We start from the raw sequence: 21,094 nt of genomic DNA on the forward strand, positions 1-21,094 counted from the left end.
TCATTCATTCTTTGTTTAGCTCACAGGAAGCGTTTAAAACTGCATGTAGTGAGAAATCTACTCACCCTCTGATAAAAGTTGATCTAGTTCACATATTTACACACGTGTTGGATGGGACTTACCTGTTTAAAAAGCTGTTGTTCAGCATTAGCTTATTAGGTTTACATTGAAATTTTATAAATTAAATGCTTATATTTTTTGTAATCTGTCTCTAAATGTTTGTATCTCAGGGGATACGTTGCCCTTTCAGGGGTATAAATCAAGATATAAAACATACATATAGACATACATATAAACATACATATATTGTGGCTTGTGTTTTAGAAAATCAAACCTTTTTGTAATCTTGACAAAACACATATCTTTGGAAAGGCCTGACAGTCAAGATTCCATATTTGGTGACTATTTTGTAATAGATGTGATATTGTGACAGAAAATGATTAATTTGTGACAGAAAACTGCATTAGAAAAATTCAAAAGAGTTTGGGTGTAATCCAGTGGTTATTTTTGGTATAGTGCCCAAAGAAAATCTCACAGGAACCACAATTTTTCTGATATCAACTTCAAATTTGGAACATAAATCGGTTAGACATATGGCTTTGATTTTATAGCAATTTTAGAGTGCAACATATTTTATAAAATATTTATTTTACATAAAATAAAAACAATTAGAATACTACATTATCTTTACTGTAAACTTAAACTTTTATAACTTTTTTATACTTTCTTTTTTTGAAATGCTTTCACTTCAGCAATAATCTGCTATGTGTCATCTTTAAAAAGAGACCAACATTAGGTCTGTACTCCAAAACAGTATACTTTATCCAGAATTTTAATATCCCTTTAATATCCCTTAAATTGACCCTTTTACCTTCTAAATGAATGTTCCTAGTCTTCTTGTGCACTTCTCAGTAGATTTGTTTTTTTTTAATGTATTTTAAATGTATAACTCTTAATCATAATGTTTCTCATAATATATATATATATATATAATTCAATTTTAGCTTGAAATATATTGGATTACAGTGTAAAATGGGTTGCAAACAGCGTCTCAAGTTAACTTTGACTGCTAGGCTAAAAACATGCATATGTAGGCCTTGTCAGTAATGATAGAAATTGTATGTTTTAAACAATATTTGTTGAAAGAGTTTGGTTCTCATTAGCATTTACCTCATGGCAACATTGGATCCATCAATCACGATTGGTCGGAGGTTGTCATACGTGTCTGATGGGTCTTCCTCCAGTGATGCCTCAGGGCTTATGGCTTCTTTGGCTCCCATCACCCGTGGCGTTAAACCGGCAGAGCCCACTGCTGCCTGGCTCTCTGGATCTCCTTTATTCCCTAGCCGCACCAGCTCGGCCAATACGTCATTGATTAGTGCATTGGACCCCAGTTTACTCAAAACAGACTCCACCTGCTCTCCGGAGTAGCCCAGTTTCAGAGCAAAGTCCATTTTGGTTTGGTAATCTCGATCGCTGGTTTGACGCAAGGGCATTTGGGCCGAGGAGGCGGGTGGAGCGAGGGCTCTTTGGGAGGAGTCAGAGCGGGTGTCATCTGCACGTAACTCCTGTAAGGTGCTGCTCTGACTGAAGCTGGGACGGTCCAAACAGGATGAGCGGCATAGCTGCCGGTGAGGTTTGGTTGATATGAGCAGGTCCTGCTTCCTTCTGATTGCTCCTTCTCCTGACCCCGCTGCGCTGACAGCTCCTCCAGATCTCCGGCTCCACGACCGTGCCTCGCCGTCACTCTCAGAACTACTCCAGTCTTCCCCAGCTTCTTCTTCCTCCTCCTCCTCCTCCTCTTCTTCTTCTTCTTCTGGAGAGTCGTGGCCAGCGGCAGCGGGCAAGGGTTGGGGTTCGCGGCAGCCGCGATGCTCCATCTTCAGGCGCTGCAGCATAGCGCATGCAGCTGTTACCTGCGCATGACCTCCCTGAAGCTCCAGTGCATGGTCCCTCACTTGCACCACGGCACAGCTCTCGTACTCAATAGCTGCGCGTAGGGCATGCAGTCGCCGCTGCAGCCAAAGAGTCAAACGCTCACGGTGCTTATGCACAGGACTAATCAGTGACACAATGTACTCCTGAGAGAAAGAGAAAAGATGGTGGACTGATCATTTGTCTTGATATTAAGCTATTATTATTCCATTATTATTAATATAATTTACATTCAAGTACTTTTTTGTGTGGGGAGACTTCATGCCATTTTATTTTTATGTAGCTACACATCCAAACCAAGCTGAGAACTCTTTCCATTTTTTTTATACATCGTTGCATAAATGGTGGCATTATTCAAATTTTAAAATACATTAATTTATATATTTTCCCCCCCCAAATTTCACAAAGAAATTACCAATTTAAATGGCCATTTCATCATTACATTCGTTTGTTCAATGGACATGTCTGTGACTGGCTATAATGCTCAACTGCTGCAAAAAAAACAACAACAAAAAACATTTCAAATAGACAATTTTGAGCACTACTGTAGAGCAATCAACATATATAATCCACATAATAATTACTTTCATCAGTCATACTCATAATCTTGATTATTTATTTGCTTATTTACTTTTATTTTGTTTCTTTCATTGACAATAAAGGGTTTAAACACACTATACAGTGATTTTGACTCAAAGGATGTTGGAAAACCTTACTCTTCTCACATGTAATTGGCTGAACAGGACAGTCTGGACCATTAATTTGGTATCTAATTGGTAGCAACAAAGGGAGCAGTAATTACACTACAAGAAGTCTGAAAATGCTCTTGATTTTCTAATAAACTATAAAAGCTTTTCTAATAAACGACAAAAGTGCTGTAGTGCTGCAAAAGACACAGTAAGTTCTAAATTACAGTGTTACAGACAGAGTGGACATTACACAAACACAATTTACCTTCTTACATATACATTCCATTGTTAAATTTTAATGTGGACATCATGAGATTTTCAATTATATCAAGTGCTTTTGGCCAATGTGATCATTTTAATATTTAACAAATAGCATACACTACTGTTAAAACAGTTGGGGTCAGTATTTCATTTCATTTCATTATTATTATTATTTTTTATATACACTGCCATTCAAAAGTTTGGGATCAGTAAGACTTGTAATGTTTTTTAAAGAAGTCTCTTATGCTCATCAAGGCTGCAATTATTTGATCAAAAATACGGAAAAAAAAAAAACAGTAATCTTGCAAAATGTTATTACAATATAAAATAATGGTTTCTATATTAATATCCTTTAAAATCTCATTTATTTCTGTGATGCAAAGCTGAATTTCCATCAGCCATTACACCCAGTCTTCAGTGTCACATGATCCTTCAGAAATCATTCTAATATGCTGATTTATTATTAGAATTATCAATGTTGGCAACAGTTGAGCTGCCAAATATTTTTTTGGAAACTGCGATACTTTTTTCGATGAGCATAAGAAACTCCTGTAAAAAACATTAAAAAATCATTCTGATCCCAAACTTTTGACCGGTAGTGTATTATAGTGTATATTATGTAGTGTATAATATACACTGTAATATAGTGTGTATTATAAAGTGTAATTTATAATGTTACACAGAATTTCTGTTTCAAAGTAGGCTGTTCTTCAAACATTCTGTTCGTTAAAAAAAGTTTGGAGCACCAAATCAATATATTAGAAAGATTTACTAAAAACTATATGACACTGAAGAAGACTGTAGTAATGACAGTAGTAATTTGCCATCTCATAAAAAATATAATTGCAAAAGAAATTTAAATAGAAAACAGTTCAATTCTAATATCGTTTCACAATATTACTATTTTTACTGTATTTTTTATCAAATAAATGCAGCTGTGGTGAACAACAGACTTCATTCATAACAGTTTTTTTATCCTGGCCCAAGAATTTTGAACGGTAATAATAATAAAAGTAACCATAATGATGATGATGTTAACATATAATAATGTTTATTATGCATCTAATATAATAAATTGCAGAATCTCCAAAGGATACAATGAGCTTTTCATAACCTTTTTTAATGCTTTTTCTTGTTACTAACACATGCAAGTTTGCTCTGAGCTTCTCCTGTTTGTATACAGCTAACTCATTATTTTGTCTTTATTTAAGTCAGTTGGTTTACAGAGGTGGGCATATTCTTAGAAGACAATTGGCATGACGCATGTGCCCATATGTCAAAAACTGTCCCAAATTACGTGTTGTGCATCATGGCATATACTTCCATCTATTATATATATATATACTTTTTCACCCTCCCTCTCTCTGTATGTTTATATATGAGGGAAGACACATACAGTTGCCTTGGTCAGGCTGCACCAAGGTGCTGCTGGGAAAACTTACCATTGCATTTTTGAATTCACATGTCAGAACGTTTCGGTATTGTAAACATTTTCAATATGACAAAAAAAAGAGAAGCTTCTTTGGGTGGGGCTATGGTTGAACTTCCTTGAGGGGAAAATCATACTGTTTTAATGAACTTCTTTCAAAGCAAACACAAACTCTGCTCAGCTTCAGAGACCCTCACATTCAGAGACCCTTACATTTTCATCCAAATCTGAACTCATTTCTTTTCCATTTAGCAGATTCCTGCACATCTGCCATAATTCTCTGCAATTCCCCAAAAACTTCTTTAACGCAAGCTTAAACTAGTATTAAATATTGGCAATTCTATCAAGGTTGATATGCAATGTCTAATGTTTGTGTGTGCATAAAGTGAGTGAGAATATGTGAATATCTGCGTGTGCATGTGTGTGCATCTCTGTTTTTTGTGTGTGGGGTGAGAGGGATGTGTGTATGTGTAAGCTGAGAGTGTGTGCGTGTGCATGTGTGTGTAGAGAAAACCGATAGCACCATCCAGCTACGAGAGGCTCCTCTGCACTCATGACACCGGTTGCCTAGCAACGCAGCCCTGTCATCAGCTAACTGCTTTTTAGCAGTCACGACTAACACAACACAGTGTTCTCTGGGAAAGCCTGGAACACACACACATGCAAACACACAGCGCACATATTACATTTACACCGCTCTATACCATGCAGCGCTTCATGTGCAAAGCCGAAATGCACGTATAAAGCAGCACACATGCATGCTTCAATAATAAACACCTACACGCAGAACTGGAGCCCTCCTCACACATGCGATGGTGAGAGAGAGTGTGATATGGGTGTTTGTTTGCACTGAGATGAATAATATCACTTTAAACTGACAGTGTATACAATCTTCCCCCTCTCTCTCTCTTTCTGCAGATGTGGCGTATTGAAGAATTTCCTCCCCAGCGTGAGATAGCTGCTGTTCGGAGTCGTGACGCTGACTCCAGCAGCATGTTCCCCTGGGCACTGAACCGCATCATCTGCACTCACAAGCCACGGGCCCGAGCTGGGAATCATAGCTTCAACAGCAGGTCTCAGATCAGCTGCTTCACGCAGTCAGCGACAGTGGTCCACCACAGCAGACTGAGAAGCTGTTCTGAGATCAGTGAAACAGCCTGCAGTAAACCTGAAAGATGATGGCTTTAATAATCACTATAGCTTGAACAGAGAGATGCATATTACAGCAGGACAGCACAGGAACACAATTTACTTTTACATAGTAGACATAAGTTTTCTGTTAATATCTTAAAGATTCAAATCATTCAACAGTGGAATGTATGAAGCAAACATCCTGAGATTTTCTGTAATAACACAGGCTTGTGATAAATATGATTTTATTCATATTTAACGATAATAATAATAATAATAATAATATACAATGTTAATATTTTTTGCATTATAAATAATTTATTGTTATTATCAATAATAATAATAATAATAATAATATGAAATATATTATAAGAATGCTTTTTAACCTCCTTATGATACAAATATTATTATTATTATTATTATTATTATTAATGATTATCATTATCATAAAGAGGTTAAAAAGCATTTATATGATACAAATCAAATATATTACTAATATATTTTTAAATATAAATATTTCCTACTAATAACAATATTATTATTATTTATATAATAAAAATAAAATAAAATAATGATTTTCATTATCAAAGATGCTAAAATATATACTTTATTGAATTAATGATTTTTAACAGCTTTAAAATGATAACAATATCGTTATTAGCAACTGGCAAAATAATACTATTATTTTTATTATTATCATAAAGATGTTAAAAAGCATTTGTATGATAAAAATAACATATTACTAATATATTTAAATGTAAATATAAATACGATTTATAATAAAGTACTAATAATTATTATTAACAACAATAATAATTATTATTATTATATAATATGTTTTATTATATGAATGCTTAATATATTTATGACAATAATACTAATAACGTACTAATAATAAATAGCATTTATATAATAAAATGTTAAAATATATTACTAATATATTTAAATATAAATATTATATTATAATATTATGATTTATATTATAACACAATAATAATAATAATAATAATAATTAAAATATACTTTATTATATGAACATCTTTAACGTTTTGTATGCATCAAATTATGCAAATCAGCTGCATCACACAGTCAATGCAAGCAGTCCACCACAGCAGACTGAGAAACTGTTCTGAGATCAGTGAAACATCCCACAGAAAACCTGAACAATTATGGTATAAGCGGCCAAAATATGTGACAAATGAGGACTAGGTAACTGAAGAGCTGATCTGAAATCAATTTGAAATGATGACGTAAACCAGTAAATACTCATGCCATGTTAAAAAAAAAAAGAGGAAAATCTAAGGTCAGCTGCTCGTTCACACGCCCATGTTCATTAGGACGTGTTTGACGTAAATTTACGCTTTCTCTGAAAATTAGCCGGCCAGCTTTGGAACTGATCGAGAAACTGCTGCCGAGTGGGTGGGAGAGGTCTGTGTGCATGGTGCACATGAAAACGCAAGGAAGAAAGGAGGAGAACGCTGAAATATTCCTCCTTGGGTGAAAAGGTATGAGCCCACTCCTCTGTAAGAAAGAGTAAGAGAGCAGAGTTTGGATCAGCTTTTTGCAAAGGTAGACGTCACATTAAACATGAAAGAGCAGAGTGAACAAATACAGGAAGTCTCCGTACTCTGTCACGCCAAACACTTCACTGACTGCAGAGAGAAACTGCAGCATAGTGAGCCAGAATGGCCATCTTATGGACAAACAAGTGGCCCGTCATGTGGGGGCAGCTTTTAGTGAGCCACACAGGTCATATCTCATGTCCTAAAAATCACACAATACTCCGTGACTCAAACAGCCGGCAACAAAACAGCAGACGCACTACAAACAAGCCGAACAACAGAATGCATCCTCCTCTTAAATGTCTCCCCCCTTCTTCTTTTCTTCCCTCGCTCTTCCCCTTTCATTTCTGCCTTGTTTTCCTTCTCTTTTTCCCTTCTCTGCTCCTCACCTCCTCCACAACACAGGCTTACAATCAGCAAGGCCACCATGCACTCGAGCACACACACAGATTTATGCTGGTTTGTCTCATAGCAACAAGTGGAGTCTATTTGCTGGAGCTCATGGCTAGATGAAGCCCATTTAAAGCCCACGGTGCAGCTCTGAGCTCAGGCACTCAGTCTGAAGACACAGTGGGTGGCAGCGTCTTATGGTGCAGTTATGCCAAGAGTCAGCAGGAGGTGAAAGCATGCACTTGCAAAGAGATGCACAGACTTACCTGAAGTTGCACAATTTAAGATACTTTTAATGCTTTAGGTTCATGCAAAACGCAAACACAAACAAATGCAGCAGCAACAACAGGCCGGTGCTATAACACTGGCATATATGCAGGATGCGAAATAAATGTGTGTGTGTGTGGGTGGGTGTTCGCACCCTTCAACTGCCTTGACTTTGTTTGGCCCAAGCAAGGACACTTCATTTCTCATGACCAGCATCTTGCAAGTGCAATGCCTCATGTCTTCAGTGCATAAAGAATAGAAAGAAAAAAAAGTTTAATATTGAAGATAATCTGCCTAAAAATAGGAAAATACAGTTTTCAAGGATAAATGTGTGTATGCAAATCTGGCTAGACTTGTGAGGGTCAAATGTTCGAAAATACCCTATAATGACAATTGTCAAAGACTTGCTTGTTGACATTTGAAGCGCCTTGCACTATATGAACGAGCCATACATCATATCTTGCTACAGCTCTAACAATATCAACAGGGTTGTGTAAAGGTCTGGTTTAAAGACAAAGTAATACATTTAAGTATCTTAAAATAAAACAAAAATTACAAAAAAAAAAACTATTGTCTACACGATAGGTCCTTGTTATTAGGCTGTCTCTTCAAAAGTCAACGAGTGTATGTCAAACTGCACTCAGTAAATCTCTGTGAAACGTGAGTCGTGAGCATCAGTTCTGCCCGTGATTTAAAGATCATTTCGCCTCACCAGAAACATTTACATGGGATGTATTTTACATAATCATAGAGGCTATAAACAAAGTCTCTGATTTGGCCCATGAAAGTAAAAACAGACCCGAAAATGTAATGAAATAAAGAGCTTGAATGGCGATGTCGTGCTCGCGCAGCTCTCCTGCGACACACGCGCTCTCTCACACTCATACTCACTTTAGCTTTAGTGCAATCTTCTTCCTTGCCGTCCTCGATGTTTACGATGATACTGGAGCCGGCGTTGAGGCTTTCGCAGCTGGACTCAGAGGTGCTGCAGCTCACTCTGACACGGAAAACCCGCTGGATGTGCGGGATGCAGCGCTGGAGCGCAGGGCCTGCACTGGCGGGCGCGGCGAGCTCCAAAACCATTTATCAGACGGATAAATAAGCGATCACGACGCGCTCCGGAACACTGGCACGCATTCGTCCTGCTTCATGGGTAGGGCAGCAGGGGAAAGACAGAAAGTCACGGGAGGATGCAAGTTTGTCTGCGGCCGAGCATAACGGCAAACGTACGGGACGCGCTACATGAGCATCTATCATCCATCTCCATCCCTCCTTCTCCTCTCGCCCTCCCTTTCTCACTTCCCTCCCTCCTTCCCTACAGCGGCCCCGACTGCACCCACCGCCTGCGCTTCGGCAACACGTCGGACGCCCCCTGTCGCTCCGCTCGGACGGGCAGAGCCGCAGAAAGTGCGTTTTTGCTGCCTCCGTCTCAGCATTTTGAAGCACGTGGTTGGATGGGACTCCGGTAATGCAGCAACCGAGGGTTAAAAATACCCCGGACGCGCTGAATGCGCTGTCCGATACGACCGCCAGACTCTAATTGTCCAGAAGGCTGATACAGTATTCAGCAGTTGTTATTATTTTGGAATCCTTTACAATCAAGTATCAGCCTATGAACAATGCCGGTAGAGTCGCCACGACTGGTCCAACTGTTAGTTTAACTATAAATCTCGGTAGCTATGTGGTAACGTTGCTAGTTTTTGGATCATGTCGCTTTTCAGTAGCGAAGGTCTGTTTAGCGATGCATTTCCCTGACAATAATTGAGCTTTAAAGCCTCGTGCCTTGTATTTTCTGTTGTCTGTCTGTTTTGAATCAGAAGTGGTGATGCCCGATTCGCGAATGAATCATTCTTTTGAGTCGATTCTTTTCGATTAACTTCTCAAACGCGCTTCGCGATTCGGTCTGAATCGTTTAGTTCATCTCAGACTGAATCATTTGGTTTCTCGGAAACAATTACTGGATAATGAAGTGGATAAATTACAGAGAGGAAGTGGATATTTATCTACGAGCAATCGAAACCAAAATTGCAAATGGAGAATACAAAGACATCTAATAACATCAAGCACTCAAAGCATTCATAAATATCCACTGTTTTTGTACCGTGGAGTACCATGTAAATACCAGTGTACATAAATATGGAACTCGTTATCGTATGTACATTGATATGCTTGAACAAGTGAAACGCTGTCATGCGAATAAGTTCAGACACCAACTGACGATATAGTTGTTTTCTGTTTTACTGGATATGTTTTTTCTTTGTTTTCTAATAAACATGTACTAAACTAAATTACAAGCGACTGTTTAATATTTAATACTTTTGAAAATATGAAGTTGCTGAAAAATAAGTTACCTTTGCCATGCACTTTTACCTCTACCAACTGTCACTAAACGTAGGTGGTATTTTAGATGGCTACATTTTTAATGGCTTGCCCAATATTTCCTATAAGAACATATAATAAGAAAATCATTAACGGCCGACAAACGTTTGTTAACACTCTCCCTTTAAACCTCGTCGAGGATTGTAGGAAATGTAGTCAGCGCCGTGTTGCTGTTGTCCACAGCTGGTTAGCATTTCTATTGTCTTTCTTGTGAGACGTGTATCCGCTACAACCTTTACCTCCTTTCTTATTCCCACAGAAGTCTCACAGTTTCACAGTCCACCATGGCGGACGAACAAGAGATAATGTGCAAGCTAGAAAACATCAAAGAAATAAGGTAAGAAAAGCTGAGATTGATCCCAAAGCAGACACGCTAGCCTGTGTTCAACATCTGGCCAATACAGCCTAGATTTTAAAAAACGGCGTATTTCCCCTTAATCATTTAATTTCATAAGCAATGCATGGATTAGCATGTATAGGCTACCTGAAAAAATAGTATGTAAAATTCCCTTTGACAGTCTCTTTGTATCTATCGGTCATGATGCTAAAGCAAAGGGCTGAAACCGTAAAAACACGCAGCTTTGCACTAAATTTGAAAACATACCACACTAGTTTTGCATTAACAAAGTCTCTGATCGCACCGTTATTTTGGCGAAGATGAGTGCGATAAGCATCCTGTTGTGGTTAGACACGAAACTGTAGAGCAAACGGTTCATTTCCTGCGGAACAGCTCTTAATCATTTATACAAGCCTCAGACATACACATGATTGTCTGGTTTTGTTAAATATTGATGTGCACACACGGGGTCTAAAGCGTTTTGTGATCGGATCACTGAAACCAAACCACATAATAGATGCCTTATTCGTTTAAAACCCACATGCACCATATCAGAAGACTTTGCATTTGCAGTGCATTGGCATATGCTATCATGCATTGGCTGGATGCTTACTGTGTTTTGTGTGGTTTTGCAGGAATAAGACAATTCAGATGGAGAAGATCAAATCTCGACTGAGGAGTGAGTTTGAAGCTCTGGAGTCAGAGGAGAAGCACCTGAGAGAGTACAAACAGGAAATGGAACTTCTGCTGCAGGAGAAAATGGCTCATGTAGAGGAGCTGCGTCTCATACATGCTGATATTAATGTGGTAAATAAAATGTAAAAAAAAATCATTCTACAATATCACACATCAGGTGATAAAAGATTAATTGATTTGCACTGTTTATAATGTTTGTAATGCACTTAATAAAATAAATATATATCCATTGCATTTACTATGACATAATGCACATATTCAAAGGTATGCAACTTATGTAATATATATGCAACTTATTAGAATATACAGTACCGTTCAAAAGTTTGGGGTCGGTGAGATTTTTTTTTTTTTTTTACTTAATCTTTTTATTCAGCAAGGATGCTTTAAATTGATCAGAAACTATAATTGAGTTATTTCTTTTCATCAAAGAATCAAAACATAAAATGCATCATGGTTTCCAGAAAAAATATTAAGCTGCACAACTGTTTTCAACATTGATAACAATAAGAAATGTTTCTTGAGGACCAAATCATCATATTAGAATGATTTCTGAAGCTGAACATTGGAGTAATGGCTGCTGAAAATTCAGCTTTGCCATCACAGAAATAAATCACATTTTAAAATATATTAAAATAGAAAACAGTTATTTTAACTATTATAGTATTTCACAATGCTACCGTTTTTGCTGTATTTTCATGAATACAGAATTACTGTATGATCAAATAACTTCTTTTTAAAAATTCCAAATGGTTGAATGGTAGTTTACATGTTTACATATTTTAGAAGCTTTACAGGCTCAATTTTTTTTCTGTGATGTCCAGGATCTGACCCAGTAACCTTTGTGTTACCAGGTCAGATGTCTAAATATTAGGTTCACACCATTGTGATTTATGGAGTGGCTGTATTTCTTCTCCCAGATGGAAAACACTATCAAACAGTCTGAAAGTGACTTGAACAAACTGCTGGAAACAACCAGACGTCTCCACGATGAATACAAGCCGCTGAAAGAACACGTGGATGCCCTGAGGATGACCCTCGGCTTACAGAGACTCCCCGACCTCAGCCAGGAAGAGGAGAAGCTCTCATTGGAGTTAGTAACACTGTTTCTGAGTGTGTGTGTGTTTGACTGGGGGAACTCCTCAAAATGAGTCATTGCAGTGTAGGAGTCTGTGTTTGCAACAGAGTAATTCTTAAAGCTGAGTCAGAGAATTTGCGAGACAGAGAGTGTGTAATTGTGTATGGGAAGGCTAAATCGCTTACTGTTTGTTTGTGTGCTCTTCCTCTCCTTTCAGCTACTTTGAAAAGCAAAAAGCTGAGTGGCAGACAGAACCCCAGGAGCCTCCTATCCCAGAATCCCTTGCGGCGGCGGCAGCTGCAGCCCAACAGCTTCAAGCTGCACGGAAACAAGACGCCAGGCAGACAGCGACGTTCCGCCAGCAGCCGCCACCTATGAAGGTGCACAGACTTTTACATTACTGCGTTTCTATCTGTGCACACACACTCAAACATCAGCAATCACATGTGGAACTATATATTTAATTTCTTTGACAGTGTCTACACATTACTTTGCTGTGAGCTTGCATTCTGAAATTGAATGTTATGCGGTAGGTGGTCAAGGTACCACAAAATCAAAAAACGCAACTTTCTGTCGAACTGTCTTTGTTGTATTACTGTTCATAAAAAATGACCTGAGTATTTAGAAGGGTTTTTTTTTTTTTTTTCAAAAAGGCAAGTAATACATTTCAATGAATCTAACCAATCCTTCATTGAAATTTACCAGAAGTGAATTAACATCTGATGGAAATATTGAACTACAATCAATGAGCAATGAAATTAACAGTTACCATGCTATTTCTTATAATTAAAATTTGGTTTACCTTTACACTATCGTTCGATCGTTTGGGGTCTGTAAGAATTTTTTTTATGTTTTTGAAAGGAGTCTTCTTCTCACCAAGGCTGCATTTATTTGATAAAAATACAGTAAAATTGTGAAATATTATTACAATTTAAAATAACTAAAAAAAAAATTATTCCTGGAATGGCAAAGCTGAATTTTCAAAAGCCATTGCTGTTCATTGTCACACGATTCTTCAGAAATCATTCTGATATGCTTACTTCGTGCTCAATAAATATTTATTTTATTATCATTGTTAGAAATGGCTGCTTAATATTGTGATACATTACTTCTGGATTCTTTGACAAACTGTATGTATAAAAAAACTGCATTTATTTGAAATAGAAATCTTTTGTAACATTCTAAATGTCTTTACTGTCACTTTTGATCATTTTAATGCATCCTTGCTAAATAAAATATTTATATATATATAAAAAAAAAAATGTAGAGTCTTACCTCAAACTTTTGTACCTAATGTAAAGACATTAGAAACTGCTACATTTCTAAACGCATACAATATGTATTAAGTGAAAGAGATGGTATGTTGATTTAATTTGTTGTCTTTTTTCAGGCTTGTCTCTCCTGCCACCAGCAAATCCATCGGAATGCACCGATCTGTCCTCTCTGCAAAGCCAAAAGTCGCTCACGCAACCCTAAAAAGCCCAAGAGAAAACCAGACGAGTAGCATGCACAGCTCCTAACAACCACAGAAAAAGCTTAACACACACAGCCCCAACAGAAAACAATTTACTCACATAAACACACTCACTTACACTCTCATGCATGCACATGCCACACAGTCACTGCGCATCTATACACACTTAACTGAAGGAAAGGACCATCTGCAGTCTGATAACTTGACCTCTTATAATGATCCTGTAGTTAATCTGTCTTCCTGCTTCAGAGGACATGAGGTCTCAGTTTTTCATTTCATTTTTCTATTAGTGAAACCATTAAGTGATATTGTGTTTGTACTGTGTCTGTATTTAGTCCGTAGTGGAAATGGATGCTGGCTTAGAAATTTTGAGGTGTACTATTCTGTGTGGGGTTTAATTCTAGTGCATTAGTTAAAACTAAATTCTCTAAAGTGGCTTTAGTCAATAGAGCTGTTTGTAAGGTATTCAATTAATGCTTAAACTGATCTTTAAATAATTAATAACGGGATGATTTTGCATATGTCTTTTAATGTTTTTCCTCATGATAACAGTGCGAATTGTTTTTCTTGTATTATGTAACCATGACTGTCCCAGACCATGTCAGTGTTGTAGAATGTCTTGAGGGCCGTTCACACAAGGTTTAGATGGAGAGCATCAGAATTGAACTTCTTTAAAAATGTGGTGCTAATTGCATGAGACGCTGAAAAAGACAGCCGTTGAAACAAGTACTCTGGATACAACGACCAACAATTAAATATTAATGCAGACTAATTGCAAAAACATGTGTGAACAGCCCTTTTAGAAGTAGAATAATTACACAAGTTGAACGAGAATTCTTAAGCTTGAGTTCTAATAGAACTATCATTCAATTTGAGCAAATGAGCTGTTAGTTTGTGTTTTGGAATTTGACTGAAGGGGCATTAAGAATTTTCAGTATTGAATCATTGCGTTCATGTCTCATCTTTTCTGAGAGTCAGTTTTTTAATAATTAAAACCTGTGTACTAATAAACTTGTGTAACTCGTCAAGATGAATTTGTAGAATAATACAATTCCTTTCGGTTGGTTATGTCATCTGATTGATTCGCTTTCTCTCTGTCTGGGACTGGCTGGATATGTATCTGGAATTTGACCTTTCACCCATGACCCCTATTGATGCAATAATCTTTCTTGTTGGCTAATCTCTTTACCAGCATGAGGTTCTACATTCTTTTTGCACTGAACTCTTGATCCTGAGGGGGGCGATATTTACACTCCAGGAAAAGTGTTAAAGGAGACGATGCAAATGATGCTCCGTTGACAGCATTTGTGGCAGGCTGACCATTTCCACAGAAATGTCTACAACACTTAAAGGGTTAGTTCACCCAAAAATGAAAATTAGCCCATAAATTACTCACCCTCAAGTCATCCTAGATGTACATGACTGTCTTCTTTCAGACGAATCCAGTCAGAGTTATATTAAAAATGGTATTTGATCTTTCAAGCTGTTTCATGCCACTCAGCGGGTGTTGCATGCATCCAAACAGCTTGAAAGATCAAAGACAATTTTTTTATATAACTCCGGATTCGTCTGAAATAAGAAAGTCATACACACCTAGGATGACTTGAGGGTGAGTAATTTATGGGCTAATTTTCATTTTTGGGTGAACTAACCCTTTAAGCTGAAATCAAATTTAAAAAAAAATGTAAAAAGTACTTTTATACTGGATGACTTAAAATTTAGTTTTATTTAAATATATGTAAATAAATATGTTTTATGTAATAAAAATATGCAAAATGCAAAAAAATAAACAATATGTAAAATAAAATCATTTTGTTTTTCTTCAATAACTTTTTTTAATCGAAAAACATTCAGAATCTTATAAAACTAAGTTAAATTTATTTAGTTAAATCATTTCTCTCAAATATTACTGAAAGTTAATTTCATTTAATAGAGCAAAAGTTATGTGAATTCAAAAACTGATTATATTAGCAGAACTCAAATGGAATAAGTTAGAGCTGATTTCTAGTTCCCATCATGCTTTGCTGCAGTCTCTATAAGGAGGGTAAATGTTGAAATTAAATGTTATTTTATGTGTTTTTGCATTTATGTTCTGTTATGATGGGATTTAAAAGGGTTTCTGTTACATCTGAGTTTTTGGGTGCTTACCGTTGTGGTAAAATTGAGTAATTGCATTTGTTGATGCAGCCAAGTGTTTTTTTGTTTTTTTTTGCACATTATCGAATGTATACATTATAGCTAGCTGGCTTGACTATATGAGGGTTGAGTTAATGTATCAATATATGACTGGCATAATCAATACACAAAATATTTGAATTGGGTGTATAGTGTAATTGTATATTAGGAAATATACTTTTTATAGTGAACTCAAATAAGTTCACAGTACTCATAAATACTGGTTTCTAAACTTAAATCAATTGAAGCTGTCGGTTTCCTCAATTTAAACGAGTTATCATAACTCACTGGGTTTTACAGTCTATTACATGTTTGAATCAGAGTGAATGTGAAACTAAAACAGTATATATCTCAGGAGCTTTGTGTGTTATACTTTTCTTTTTCAAGCATTTAAAGTTCAAACACTTTGTGATTGTGTGCAGATTGGTTTATTTACAGTTGTGTACCTGAGCAGATTTATTTGTCTGCATGGCTGTATTTATTCATGTGTCTCTAGCTTCACATTACACGTTTTACATCATAACAGGATTTGGGGCTGAAACTCAGTAGGCTCGTCTGCAGCTCGTTAATGAACTCATACGCATCTGCTTAAACTCCAGCTGGGCCATCCAGAGCCTAATCTCACTCACACACCCCTCTTTACCTCCACTAATCCCACTCTCAGGGGCGTGAGGAGATCTGCATCTTTTGTCCTCTCCCCTCCTGCTGTTTCCACACGCAAACGCACAAAACCCGCTAAGCCACACACACAAGCAGCTGTAACGGCTGGAGAGCTTTACAATCACAAAGTACTGTAAAGAAAAACCCAGAGCTCTTTGCAGGACAAAGAGACACTTACTGCTCAAGAAGAAGATCTCTAGAACTTCAGTTTAAGGAAAATATTGCCACTTCATTTCAGTAAATTAAACTAGCTCTATTTAATTAAACCAATGCTGCTTGTGCTTTCCATGAATCCTATACTCTTAAAAACAGGGCAGTATTTCAGATACATGTATTTAAAATATGTATTTGATATACAAAATACAAAAAAGTATTTTGTATTTCAAATACATATTTTAAATACATGTATTTAGCTTTAAAGCCTTTGAAAAAAAATCGAATGTAATTTGCATTTAAGTACATTTTTCCACACAGTATTTTGTATTTGTATTTTAAATACATTTCCATGTATTTGTGCCAATTTCTGTTTAAAAATAAAGGCATTACTGGCATTGATGACTCCACTAACATCTATGAACTTTAACATCTATGGAACCTTTCCATTGCTCTAAAGGTTCTTTACTGTGGACATTATTATTAAAATGTTCTTCACAATGAGAAAGAGTGTTTTTAAGAGCTATTGACTGAAAGGTTCATTTGAGAACCTTTGAGTGTATGATGAGTGTATGATACTAATTTCAAGTAACTTGATCTAGTTTCACAAATGTCTAAACATGTCTTGAAATATTAATATTTTTTGTGTAAGAATGAGAAGTCAGTCAAACAAATTGCCTATGAAAATAACATTTATTCTCTAATCTGTTATAAATAACGTTACAATCAGTGATTGCTGAGTAAACAATCAAGTGTTCATGCAAATACACTCCTATGAGAAGTATTAATACATCATAAAAAGATACCAACCATGACCAACATGACGTCAGCTGTGATTGTGTTTGTGTGAATACAGAAAATGTTAGTGGAAGCCATCCAAGGCAGCAAAAATAAAGTATCCCTGGGACATTCTTATTCCTTGTGTAGTTCCACACAGTTTTATAGTCCATTTGTAGTTTTATAAACATTATCATATGACAGTGGGATAGATGGGCTCTGTGTGCATGGGGGCCTGAGGAAAAGGGGCCATCAGCATGCTGTGTTCTGGGGGGAGACCATAATTCATGTAGGGCTGGTAGAACTGTGGTGCCCCCTGTGGGAGTGGAGGAACATACTGCTGGGACTGAGAGGTTGAGAACGCATTTCCCATCGGGCCGTAGAGGTTCACGCTGAGCTCGGATGGTGGAGGGCGAGTGTTTGTCATAGAGGAGCCTGACATGGAGGTGCGGGACGTAGTGGAGCTGTCCACAGAGGGTCCTCCAGATTCCAACAGGCTGGTCTGAGCAACGGATGGCCCTGTTGGCCGATTGCTTGCTTTGGGTTTCACACACTGGCAGCAGCAGACAGATACAACCGCACCAACCAGAACGAAGGACAGGAACGCGCTCACCACAATCACAAAGGGCAGATAGGTTGGAACTGGGGAGGGAGAGAAATGATACAGAATTAATCACGAGGATTATAAAAATATGCATGTCAGGGGTTGGTGAAAAATGCCACTGAAAGTTACAAAAATGCCCAAATTAAATGAAATTACAACAATTAATTCATTTAAAAATGTTATATTTCAGAAAAATCTAGGCCTATAGTATTTTAATATACTCAGGAGAAAAATAACAAGGTAAAAATGTCCCAAAAAATCAACTCCAGGGAAAAATTCTAAAATGTAATTTTTATTAATAAAATGTACATTTTTTAGATTTTTATTCATACCACGTCATTCAAATAATTATAAAATTCTAAAGGGCAAATTTGCAAATGCATCCAGGTAGCCAGCAGCTGGCCGATGATTAAAATAAAGTACAACAATACTACATTGTAAAATTATTTTTCGAAGTTGTGAAGAAAACAAAGAATATTGGACTACATTTGACAAGAATATGCAATTTCAGTCTTTCTAATAAAATTTCGCGTTTTTTTTCAGTGAGTTACGTTACACTCTAAAAAATGCTGGGTTAAATACAAGCCAGTGCTGGGTAAAATAAGGACAAACCCAGCAATTGGGTTGTTTTGACCCAGCGGTTGGGTTACTACCCAGAAGGTTGGGTTAAACATTTAACCCAACCGCTGGGTCAAAACAGCCCAATTGCTGGGTTTGTCCCTATTTTACCCAGCACTGGCTTGTATTTAACCCAGCATTTTTTAGAGTGTACGTTTCTTTGTAACTAGAACTTTACTAGCAATTTCTGAGTGAAAATTGTTTCTACACCATTTTTCCAGTGTACAAAACGAGAAAATAAAAAGTAAAACAAGATGAATTACACAAATGTATATAAAGACTCACCACTTTCTGTCAACTTTCTCTTGTCATCCGTGTTCTCAGATTCGGAGCCCGTGTCGCAGGTGCTCTGATCGAGACGCGCCTCCGCGTACGTACAGCAGTACCTGAGCGCGCATGTCCCGCAGCAGTAGCGCGCGTCCTCACCGTCAAAGCGCTCCGGACACTGGAATCCGCGGTGCCAAGAGTTGAAGGAGTCCGTCCAGCCGTGACAATATTCCCCCGATAACGCAAAAGACAACGGAAAAACGATTGATGCCAATAGAAAGAGCGCACATGATACAGATGAAGTCATGATTGCGTTGGTTTAAGTCTTTGGGTGGCAGAACTCGTTTCAGATGTGAAGTTGCTTCGAAGATCCCGCAAGCCAGTCGCATCTGATCTGGAGTTACTGTCTGAACGCGTAATTTATGTGTTTGCTGGACCCCCATCCCCCCTCCAAACACACACACATACATTAGCAGACCCTCCTCCCATCAGCCCCTCGTTATCGGACATCTGCATTTAAAGTTAGGCGAGGTTTAGTGATGGGCAGTGTTTATTTGTATGTTGCGCTGCTAATTACTGTATACAAGATATGACAAGAGGTGATGAACTCATTCTAAATGGCATCAGCTCCCTGGGTCACATATCAAAACTTTAACCAGATCAAAATCTCTGTCATTTTTTTAAAATGAGAGTAACTGAGGACTTTACAACAAAACATTTACTGAATGCCATTAGTCCAAATTTTTTCTTAAAAGACAAACCTAAATATTCACAAACAATATATGTGTCAGATACATAACTTAGATATACAAATAGCATGCCTATTCATGTGTGGAGACGGACTGAGCCTTTTGTATGTGTGTGTGTGTGTATTATTATTCTTTAGTTTGGGTTAAACAAATCAATTTTGCTTGGTTGGAACAGCAGCTACGCTAATGCTGTTCAGTTGCTTTGACACAATCTGTATTGTTAAAATATATACTATATAAATAAAGGTGACTTGACTTGACTTGTATGTGGGGTTAAAGGTTACAGACTGTGCTTGTCTGTCTCTGTTTACATTATCTGAGACAGGGAGGTCAATTCACTATCAATGCACATCTAAACACACACTCATTAGTTAGCGAACTGCTTATGCCATGGTTCTCAACTAGACTTGTTTCAGAATCCAGATTCAGAGACATGAAGAAGTGAAGAAACAGTACCAGAAAAGCTTACTGTATGAAAGTAAAATAGCCTAAAAAATCAAACATCGAAGTGTATTGTTTTTGAACTGCAACATTATGCATCATTATTAACGAATAGGAAAGTTTTTTTTTTAATCGTTCTTGAATTTGGATTCTTTTATGGTTTTGGTAGCCATAAAAGAAAACATGTTTATTCTTACTGTAAGTAAACCTTAACTTGATGTAGTCATTTTGCTTCTCCTATGATTTTATGGTTCATTGCATTTTATTATTATTTCCATTTATTTCATTGTTTTTTTTTTCTGCTGTCCACAACCTGTGTTCATACCATGTGTATCACCACTCATGTGAAAACATCAAACTCTAAACCTCCAAAAAGACAATCCTTCAACTATATAGGAACATATTTAATATTTTAGTGCTGTAATTAAAATGGTAAAGAAATATCACAATTCATTACGTTAATCATTACACGTTAATCCCACAGTTTATTTGAATACAAGCAGGTTATTCCATGTAACATCCTTGCACATCCATCTCTTCAGCATTCATTTCCAGCGTTCATATTTTTACCTCCATTCAGATTTTACATCTTTGACTGTATCCCAAAAAACAACATACATCATCGTTCACATAAATCTCTGTTGCAGCCTGATTGTGTCAAGCTATTAACAGAGATTAGTCCTCACACAAAAGATAGTAAATTGCCATTGTCTGAGAACTAACACATTAGCATCAGGTCAACAAAGCCTGTCTCCTGAGGGTGTGACAGGCTCGGCTTATTGAATATGACTGAGTCATTAACTTTAAGGTGCTTACGAATTGCATACATCTCAGAGACTGGGACCAGGAGTAACGTGTGTGTGTGTGTGTGTGTGTGTGTGTGTGTGTGTGTGTGCATGAATGTCCCCATAAAACATGGAAATCCAACGTGTGTGTGTGTGTGTATGACATTCTGCTCACACACACATATATATATATATATATATATATACTGTTTATATATATATATATATATATATATATTT

At 37.0% G+C, this 21,094-nt stretch overlaps 3 protein-coding genes across 6 annotated transcripts in view; 1 reads left to right on the forward strand and 2 right to left on the reverse strand.

Moving 5' to 3' along the window:
* LOC107663225 (probable ribonuclease ZC3H12B) overlaps positions 1–8,888 on the reverse strand; it is a 28,160-nt gene extending 19,272 nt beyond the window's left edge. For both annotated transcript variants that reach the window (XM_016453402.1, XM_016453401.1), the window contains exons 1-2: positions 8,556–8,888; positions 1,171–2,081 (exon numbers count right to left, since the gene is read on the reverse strand). In XM_016453402.1, coding sequence (XP_016308888.1) covers positions 1,171–2,081; positions 8,556–8,747 — 1,103 coding nt within the window. In that variant the 5' untranslated portion in view covers positions 8,748–8,888. The remainder of the gene's footprint in view (positions 1–1,170; positions 2,082–8,555) is intronic.
* On the forward strand, positions 6,815–14,250 carry zc4h2 (zinc finger, C4H2 domain containing). 3 transcript variants are annotated; one of them, XM_016453405.1, is made up of 6 exons: positions 6,815–6,950; positions 10,303–10,380; positions 11,016–11,187; positions 11,994–12,166; positions 12,369–12,531; positions 13,542–14,250. In XM_016453405.1, exons 2-6 carry the CDS (start codon positions 10,328–10,330, stop codon positions 13,653–13,655), a joined length of 675 nt encoding a protein of 224 aa, XP_016308891.1. In that variant the 5' UTR covers positions 6,815–6,950; positions 10,303–10,327; the 3' UTR covers positions 13,656–14,250. The 3 variants fall into 3 exon arrangements, with proteins under 3 accessions (XP_016308891.1, XP_016308889.1, XP_016308890.1); XM_016453403.1 differs by lacking the exon at positions 6,815–6,950 and adding an exon at positions 9,091–9,129; XM_016453404.1 differs by lacking the exon at positions 6,815–6,950 and adding an exon at positions 10,144–10,229.
* A 3,213-nt stretch (positions 14,251–17,463) lies between these two features.
* Positions 17,464–19,186, reverse strand: LOC107663222 (protein shisa-1-like). Its single transcript, XM_016453395.1, has 2 exons — positions 18,898–19,186; positions 17,464–18,032 (listed from the first exon to the last, which is right to left on the reverse strand). The coding sequence occupies exons 1-2, from the start codon at positions 19,184–19,186 to the stop codon at positions 17,584–17,586; spliced, it is 738 nt and encodes a 245-aa protein (XP_016308881.1). The 3' UTR covers positions 17,464–17,583.
* Positions 19,187–21,094: the final 1,908 nt, after the last annotated feature.

Source organism: Sinocyclocheilus anshuiensis, unplaced genomic scaffold (genome assembly GCF_001515605.1).
Source record: "Sinocyclocheilus anshuiensis isolate Anshui unplaced genomic scaffold, SAMN03320099.WGS_v1.1 scaffold1301, whole genome shotgun sequence".
Lineage (NCBI taxonomy): Eukaryota > Metazoa > Chordata > Actinopteri > Cypriniformes > Cyprinidae > Sinocyclocheilus > Sinocyclocheilus anshuiensis.

What these genes read in the sequence shown, in the direction of transcription:
- LOC107663222 (XM_016453395.1), bottom strand. Translation starts at nt 19,186, where the DNA reads ATGACTTCATCTGTATCATGTGCGCTCTTTCTATTGGCATCAATCGTT. An exon ending in GAGAAAGTTGACAGAAAGTG is followed by an intron (nt 18,033 to 18,897) that starts GTGAGTCTTTAT and finishes CTCCCTCCCCAG; the next exon opens with TTCCAACCTATCTGCCCTTT.
- zc4h2 (XM_016453403.1), top strand. An exon ending in TACATGCTGATATTAATGTG is followed by an intron (nt 11,188 to 11,993) that starts GTAAATAAAATG and finishes TTCTTCTCCCAG; the next exon opens with ATGGAAAACACTATCAAACA. An exon ending in AGCAGCCGCCACCTATGAAG is followed by an intron (nt 12,532 to 13,541) that starts GTGCACAGACTT and finishes GTCTTTTTTCAG; the next exon opens with GCTTGTCTCTCCTGCCACCA.